General features: G+C 34.2%; 1 protein-coding gene across 8 annotated transcripts; it reads right to left on the bottom strand.

Annotated features, from left to right (window-relative positions):
- Positions 1 to 4,681, bottom strand: LOC115975823. Of its 8 annotated transcripts, none has more exons than XM_031096840.1 (6): positions 4,579 to 4,681; positions 4,001 to 4,154; positions 3,547 to 3,762; positions 3,182 to 3,296; positions 661 to 740; positions 1 to 560 (listed from the first exon to the last, which is right to left on the bottom strand). In XM_031096840.1, the coding sequence occupies exons 4-6, from the start codon at positions 3,251 to 3,253 to the stop codon at positions 296 to 298; spliced, it is 417 nt and encodes a 138-aa protein (XP_030952700.1). In that variant the 5' UTR covers positions 3,254 to 3,296; positions 3,547 to 3,762; positions 4,001 to 4,154; positions 4,579 to 4,681; the 3' UTR covers positions 1 to 295. The 8 variants fall into 8 exon arrangements, with proteins under 8 accessions (XP_030952700.1, XP_030952716.1, XP_030952709.1 ...); XM_031096856.1 differs by having other exon boundaries at positions 3,547 to 3,756; XM_031096849.1 differs by having other exon boundaries at positions 4,029 to 4,154.
- Between the last annotated feature and the right edge of the window lie 4,028 nt (positions 4,682 to 8,709).

Below are 8,709 nucleotides of genomic sequence, written 5' to 3'. Positions count from 1 at the left end.
CACACAACGTTTTAGAGTAACCAAGTTTAGCCTAGAAATTCTCCTAAAGAAAAAAGTTTAGCCTAGAAATACTTGAACTTCTTGGAACCCATCAGGGCTCTGCAATCTTTGAGCTGCTTGTCCATCAGAGTGATTTCAAAGCATTGTTAACACCTCTCATGAATATTTTATATAAAATTAACTCAATAGAGTCAAATCTTCCTCAGGAAAAGTATATGTGACATTCCAAATAAAAAAGTATATGTGACAGATAAAAAAGACAACCCTCAAGGACTCTACAAACACAGAAAAATAGTTACTTGTGTTTTTTATTTGCCTGTGAACATACAGTCATAGGAACTCTTGCTCGCTTCTTGTCAAATGCACTTGTTCTGCTGTCTAAATCCCCATCATCTTCATCCTCATTATCACCTCCATCTCTAGCAGATTGAGTATATTCCTTGGCACTAATAGCAGCTTTTCTTTTTCCAGTGTTTAACTTAGCACGTAGTTTCTTTTCAAGTGGGTCGTTTGAAGGCCCATGTTTAGGTTGGCATGAGAGCTTCGCACCCAATCCAAGCCTACAGGAAAATGTGAAGGGTTGTGGTGAACAACTTACAATTTCCCATTAACACTAATAGCCATTACAGACAGCAAAGATGGTTATACGCTTATACTGACCTATAAGGTTGACCCTCTGATTCTACTTCTGGCTGTTCATTCTCTGCTGCTTTAGTCATTTTATTAACCCATTGTTCAGCCTGCATATTAGTAGATTGTATTTGTCATGCTCAAAAAAGTCATCTTGAACATAGTTTGGAGAATTGACAATAACAGCAAAGTGGAGAATGTATTGTACTTAGGACCTGTCCTATGTACATAATTACCCGCCCTACTATGTCCATACTTATGTGTTTATTCTATGGATGTGAAAGATAACCCAAATACTCCATATGACCTTTGGATCTCTAGATAAGAGTATGCAGTGTATTAGCCTACATAAACCTCATGCCTTTATTGATACCCAATGCATGCAGAACTCTAAATATAAGATGATAACGATACTAATTACTTTGATTGTACTTTGTGTAAGCATGTCTCGTGCATTTTATAGCCTCTGGTCACCCAATTTAAAACTAATTGGGAGAAAGCACAAGTTTAAAATAAATAAATAAATGGAGATCTGATAAGAAACCACCTAATCAAGCAGAAAGCATAGAAGAGTTCTACAAGCCCATCATTTTAGGACTTTGAAATGTAGTAATTCCTACCTTGGCACAAAATTCCCTACAAATTGGTTTGAAGGAATTTCCTCCAATACATGGAGATTAAGTAGACTCCAAGGATAGCACAATTGACCAGAGACTTTGCCTTATGAAGCGAAGGTCACTAATTCTAGTCTTCCCTACCACTTCCCCTAGGGACCAAAACTTATCCAAAAAAGAATACGTGTTTATTAAATGACCATCCACATTTATTTTAATCACATGACCCATTAAGTTTAAATAAGTCAGCATGACCATAACATAGTGTTAAATTTTTAGTTGGCTGATATTTGTGAGTGTATTTAGAATAAGTGTTTCTATTCCTGGGTCAATAAATTAAAGTCCGAAGCAGCTCAAAGTGAAATCTGTTTATTATCTATAGTTCCTCAATCAATAGAGAGCCATAGTTCAATAGATTGAGAACAATATTTCAACAAATTCTCGATTGATCGAGAGCCACAGTTCAATAGATCCATATAGAAACTCGGTCCATTGAGATCCCAGTTAAACTACTATTCATTTAGAAATTTTGCTTAAAACCTTGCTTTTGGCCTGCTTAAAAGCAATTGAGGCCTCCTTGCTTAAGCCATTAAAGCCTGCTCGAGCAATCCCTTAAGTTTTTGAATTCCACAAAGTGTGTAAAGGAAGCCACTGGAAGCCTTTAGTTTTAAGTGAGCTAAATTGACTAATTTGAAGTTCATTTAATGCATGCAGTGGGGTTAGAAGAGATTCTTCAAGTTGGCTGCTGCCATTTGGAGAAAGCACATAGAGAACAAAACCAAATCTTTAGAATTTCAGCCATTTCATTTTTCCATCAAAGAGAGAGAGAGAGAGTTTTTCTATCTGTAAGAGAGAGAGAGCTTTTGAGAGCCAAACAACATATATTCCCCTCTCCCTCATTTTATTGTATTCTTGATCTTGAGCATTCTTTTACACTTCATTAATTAAGCCAATATCATGGAACTCATTTGTTTACCCCACCTATATTTCAATCTCATTGTGAGCCAAGTGAGGTTGAAACCATAGAGATAAAATCCAGTGGGGGCTCACTAAGGAAAACCTTCAAGATCTTCTTAGATTAACAAAGGTTTTGGTTAAGAAAAGACAACTATACAAGGATTCTGGAGGATCTGGGACTACTGCAGTAGGAAGCCAAGCAGGGAGTTTGCAACAGTTGCAATGGTCTAGGCCAGGCAAAGGTTTCATAAGTCGCTGACCATGGAACTGTCCCTTTATTTCAATGCAATAGTCTTGTCCACGTAGTGATTTTTCCACTGGAAAGGTTTTCCTTTGGTTTTCCACTTCATGACCATTCTATGTGTCACCAATTTCGAATTTTGAAATGGTTAGAAATCTCTACTTTACTACCCGAACCCTTCCCCTCACCCTCAAACCGTACCATAAGACCAATTGGGTTATTGGTGTGTAACCAATTTCTTATTCCTTTGATATTTATCTATGGTATATATGTATAATCTGCTGAGTTATTATATTGTGAATAATATACATATACTGTTGGGTTATAGATTATTATTTTGTGTGATTAACTATTAAATTACTTACTCCGCATTGTTAATCACCAAGAGATCTAAACATAAATCCATTGAGGATTTTTCACATAGATATAGTGATTAAAAACATACATAGATAATCATTTGAGTTGTCATGTAGTGGTTTCTGCGCTTTCCTAAGTGTTTACTATAACTACTTTAAATTTCTCCAAATATTTAGCATGAGCTAATGAAAGATATTCCTATTCTCTAAGATTTCTACAAGACAAATTGCCATTATCCTTCAGTAGTCACTTGGAACATGAATCAGTCTCACATTAGAATATTCACCATAACACAATTTAAAGAAGCAAATCCATGAATCAACTATGTAATCAATAACATCACTTGTTCATTATTAAGATTTCAAAAATAAGGAATAGTTACCAATTTCAATCCCATATCCAACTTAACAATTTGTGGAAGGCCAATTTTGTGTAGCGTCTCTTTAGTGCCCATTGCAACTTCTTCGCCAGCCTCCAAAATTAATGTTCTCAATCACCTGCAAAGATTAATCTATTATTCAACTTGTAGCAAAAACATAAGCAGTAATAATTTGATAGTTGGAAATACTAGAATTGCCAACCAGTTGAGCTACAAGGCTCTTGCAACTCAGGTCTTATTCTGTGTGCGCATAGTCAATTTCTCAAACACTTTGTGTGCACATTAGCACGTAAACATATAAACAACATATATACATACATACACACAATTTACATATACAAAATGTGTCAAGGCGTAGGAAAGAGAACCTGAAGAAAGTGTTTTTGTTATCAAATCACAGTTTGGGCATTGTACTAGTGTCCCCTTACTCCCCACTTTTAGTGACCTTCGCTTCATGAGGGCAAGAGCGCGAGATCTCCATTCAATTGTGCTATTCTTGGAGTCTACTTAATCTCCACGTGTTGGAGGAGATTCCTTTAAACTGATTTGGAGGGAATTTTGTGCCAAGGTAGGAATTACTGTAACTAAAAAGGAAAAAAGTTGCTATTAGTGCCCAAGAAAACAATGTTGAGTTAATTTTACTCTTCATGTGGAAGATTCAACTCTATTGAGTTAATTTTATATAAAATATTAATGATAAGTGTTAACTTTTGCTTTAACAATTCAAGCACATCAATGCACCCAAGAAAACAATGTTATTCAAGTTAAATTAAAAATATGAAAACATAGCAGACTGTAAAACTTAAAGCATGAGGAGAAAACCTCTAATGTGATCGGACAATCATAATACCCTGTAAGTTCCTTCAGCAAAATCACTGAGTAAAGCTCACTAAATTCGTATGCCAAACAAGTCCAATTGCTTCCACTTTCAGGTCATCAACCTTAAATGTCCTTCAACACAACTACCCCAATAAAGCTTTCACAAAAAAAATAAAAAGCAACAAATCAACAAACAAATTGATATTATGAGATAATAATTTCCCCATAATCTAAATTCAGTGTGTACTAATAATTTTCTATCAATCAAAAGAGTTGTGGATTACAAAAATTAATAACCCCATATAAAATATAAAAAAAAGATTCCCAAATCCTGGCATATAATATTTACTGAGTTCTATACCAGTTTCCACAAAACAATGAATAAATTCAAATCAACAAATATAAATAACCAAGAACACTGAAATCCACACCTTAAACGCTTAAATTCCTAACAAATTAACAAACAAGCATAGCCAAAATTATACAATAGAGCCAAGAATACCCAAAAAAAAAAAAAAAAAAAAACACTAAATAGAAAACACTACCTCCATGAAACTCGAAAAATTGTGAGAAAAACTTACTGGCGTTTTTTTATTACAACGGCGCGGAGAGAGACGGGTTTGAGGGGACTGACAAGGAGACTGGGGAAGAGAGAGAGATGGATGCCGGGGGGTGAAGGGCAGCGCGTTTAAAAGCAATCGGGATGTCTTTTTAAAAAAACAAATAAAACTTAAAAAATAAATAATTAAAAAATTAGTGAGGTGGAAAATTGAAGTGTAAAAAAAATTATGGTAAATTACAAAATTAGTCTCAATCCTTTACATCAAATGTCAATTTAGTCTTTAACTTTTTAATTGTGTCAATTTGGTTCCTAACTTTTTCAGTGTTGTATCAATTTAATCCATGTAGTTATCCTTGGATGGAAAATGCTGATGTGTCAAACGAAATAGTAAAAAATTATTTTTCTTGTCACATTAACTGCCAACTGTACATTTATGTCAGATAAAAAAAAAAATCGAAATTAAAATATGCTCACGTGAGATTGGATTGATCTCACTAAATGGTTCTAAAATTAAAATCCCTAAAAGTTTCTCTCTCTCGTCAATATCATCTCCAAAGCTGTCGTTATACAAATTTCTCAAAACTTAAGTTTTGGTTAACAGTTTGTTTAATTTTCTCCTACAAGCTTGCTTCAGGAGCTTGGGCTATAAACGAATGCAAAGCACCTTATGAAACCACTGTTGGCAACTCATTAAAAATGGATTCATTTTTCTTTTTATTTGAGAAAGGTTGCCCACTATTATGTAAAACTCTACGGATTATCAGGTTTGGTTTGAATTTGAAATAATGGTAGATTTGTTGGCAGGTCTACATGATGATTCTATAAAATCCGGTAAGTAAAAAAGAGTAGTAGCAAATCACTCATTTGCAAAGGGATCTGTGGCACTAGGTAGTGCAAGTTTGATCCTATTGGACTAACTCAAATTTTTTGAGCTGGTTTCTAGACCAGCTTTCTTAAACGGGATTGTTTCTTTTAAACGAGAGAGAGAGAGAGAGAGAGAGAGAGAGAGAGAGAGAGAGAGAGAGAGAGAGAGAGAGAGAGAGAGAGAGAGGAGAGAGAGAGAGAGAGAGAGAGAGAGAGAGAGAGAGAGAGAGAGAGAGAGAGACTTTTAGGGATTTTAGAACTATTTAGTGAGAAAAATCAGATTTGTGTGCAAATTTTAATTTGGAGTTTTTTTTTTTTAATCTGACTTGTCCGATTGGTAGTTGACTTCGCATTAAAAATTATTTTTTACCATTCCGTTTGACACATCAAATTTTTCATCCAAGGAATAACGGCAGGGATTAAATTAACACAAAACAAAAAATGTTAAAGACCAAAGTGACACAATTAAAAGGTTAAGGACAAATGATAAGGACTAACTTTGTAATTTACCCAAAAAATTAAGATGCTTTTGGGTACATTTATAGATTAATACTAATTAACCTCGTAAGATCATCCACATTGATAGTGCTAATATTACTAAAAAGCTATTTTAGCATCTTAAATATTTAAAAACCTCTTTCAAGTCGCAATAGTGTTATAGTTAAAAAAATTTGGCTCACTACTACAGTAAACTCTTACTTGTTGCAGTTGTTGTAGCCAAGTGCCAAATCTCCTTCAATAATAGTGTTATGTTGTGGGCGTAGTATCTTTTAATATTAAAACCTTTTTTTTTTAAATACCCCAAAATGTCTTTCTCTCTCTTTCTTCATTTCTCACTTCTCAGCCCTAGCCTCTCTCTTCTCATTATCTATCTCTTTGTTCTCTGCCTCTCTTTTTCTTTTGGTTCTCTACCCCTTTCTTGTGCGTCTTTGGCTCTCTGGGTGAATCATCGTTGTGGGTTGATGGGTTTTGTGATGGGTTGTGACTTTATGTTGTGGTTTTTTATGTGGTTGGGTTTCAATGGAGTTGAGGTTAGGTTGTGTTGGTTTTGAATGGTTTGGATCAGTGGTTAGTGGTGGTGTGGCTATGGTATGGTTAGTGGTGGTAGTGGGGGTGGTGGTAGTTGATTTTGGTTTTGGAAGTAGCTAGTGGTGATGGGTTGGGTTTTTTTTTTTTTTTTCCTGTGGTGGGTTGTGGTTGCTACTAGTGAACTGGTGATGGAGATGGTCGTGGCCAGTTTCTATAGGTTTTTATGGTGGTTATGGGATTTTTTTTTCCTTGCAATGGGTTGTGGTGGCCACTAGTTTTGGTTGGTGAAGTGGTTGCGGAGTTTTGGCTGGTGAAGTGGTGGTGGAGGTGGTTCTGGCTAGTTTCTATAGGTTTTTGTGGTGGTTGTCTTTTTCTATACTACTATTTAAGGGGCTTCCCATGTTTGGACTAGATTTTTTTTTTAGTTCCAAAATACCCTTACAGTCTACATTTAAGTAGGGGCAAAACTTGGTAAAAATGTTTTTTTTAACTTCCACGTAAAACACTATCTATACTATTATATAAAAGGCTTCCCCTGTTTGGATAGGATTTTTTTTTTTTGTTCCAAAATACCCCTACGCTTAAGTAGGGGCAAAATCTAGTAAAAATGTTTCTTTAGCTCTCACGTAAAACACTATCTACAAAATAGGACTACACTCCCAGTACACCCACATTGGTTTTCAAATTCAAATTGCATCTTTTTCAGTTCTCCAATTCTCTCAATTCTGTATTAATCTTCTTTTCACCATTATCATCATTGTTAAGAAACTCTCACTCTCACCCACCTCTTTGCTTCAAATTTCACTACAAACAACAACAACAACAAATAGATTTGAGGTAAGCTCTTTCTCAGATCAAATCTCAGCCCTTTCTCTCTCTCTCTCTCTCTCTCTCTCTCTCTCTCTCTCTCTCTCTATTTCTACATTTCTTACTTCAATTTCTCTCTCTCTCTCTCTCTCTCTCTCTCTCTCTCTCTCTCTCTCTCTCTCTCTCTCTTTTATTTCTACATTTCTTACTTCAATTTCTCTCTCTGTTTGGCCATGTTTTGCTTATTGTTATTTCGAGACTTACTGGATATTTTCTGGTCTATTGTTTTACAGGCCTTCACAATAAAACTCCATTAAAAGATGTTTCATTTTTTATGACTCTTCACGGATGTGTAGGCTTTGAGGTCAGTGCTATTATGTATTTAATTTTAATTTTTCAAAATGTATTTAATTTTTACGAAATTATACATTCATGCGATGTCAATTAAACAATAAGAAAGGTGTTGGGAACTCAGTTTCACTTTGTCTTTGGGTTCCTACGTAGTATTGCATGACTCTCCTTTGTTGTTATTATATTTTGTCATTTAGTTTGATTTAGGTTCATTAACCAAGTAAGTCATAAACAGAAGCTCGGTTAGAGTGAGATTTCACTTGGTCTTTACTTTTTTCCTTTGTTTTAAAAAAAAAATTGTTAGTGATTGAATTTGCATCAATTGATTCATTCTGTGTTTTGTTTTGTACGTGTTGTGAATTTGAATTTCAGATCTGAGATTGATGGTGCATAAATCTCTTAAATATGTAGTTTTTTTAAGCCTTTTGAGTTATAGTTTAGTCGTCATTGAATTCTATTAAGTTGTCATTGATATTTTTTTTTTTAAAAAAAATTAGTTGAATGCTAACTTAGAGTTTAGAAAAAAAGAAAAAAGAAAAAAAATTATTATTTTATCGTGATTTAGTGAGCGTTTGGTTTCAGCTGAAACCACTGAAACCTGCGTTCACGTTTCCTTCTTTTTTTTCTTTTTTTCTTTTTTTCAGCGCATGAACAGTAAATTTACTGTGCAGAGACAAAAATTACTGTTTATACACTATAGTAGTACTGTTCACGCACTGTAGAAACACTGTTCACGCATTTAAAAATATTAAAAATGGGTCCCACGGTACTTTTCACACATTTAAAAATTATTTTGCTACAGTGTTTTCAGTTTTTAGTTTTAGCAACAATAAGTTTAATCCAAACGGACTCTTAGAGTCTAAAAGGGAAAAAAAAAAATTCTTTTAACTCTCACGTAAAATACTATCTACAAAATAGGACCACACTTTGTTATCATTATCATTTCCATTATATCATTATCTTATCTTATCTTTTTTAATTCTTTTTTTTTATTTGGTCAGTTTGATGGGTGTTTAATATTTTCTATAATTAATGACTATTTTTAAAGAGTGGGAATGATATATGTTGATTTGTCTTCTTTTTTTTTTTCTTTTTTGTG

The sequence above is a fragment of the Quercus lobata genome, chromosome 1 (assembly GCF_001633185.2).
Source record: "Quercus lobata isolate SW786 chromosome 1, ValleyOak3.0 Primary Assembly, whole genome shotgun sequence".
Lineage (NCBI taxonomy): Eukaryota > Viridiplantae > Streptophyta > Magnoliopsida > Fagales > Fagaceae > Quercus > Quercus lobata.
This window is presented reverse-complemented; position numbering and strand designations above follow the sequence as displayed.

Coding starts and splice junctions, on each gene's coding strand:
- LOC115975823 (XM_031096840.1), bottom strand. CDS start 3,253: ATGGGCACTAAAGAGACGCTACACAAAATTGGCCTTCCACAAATTGTT. Junction 741..3,181: donor TGGATATGGGATTGAAATTG/GTAACTATTCCT, acceptor ACTAATATGCAG/GCTGAACAATGGGTTAATAA. Junction 561..660: donor TCAGAGGGTCAACCTTATAG/GTCAGTATAAGC, acceptor ATTTTCCTGTAG/GCTTGGATTGGGTGCGAAGC.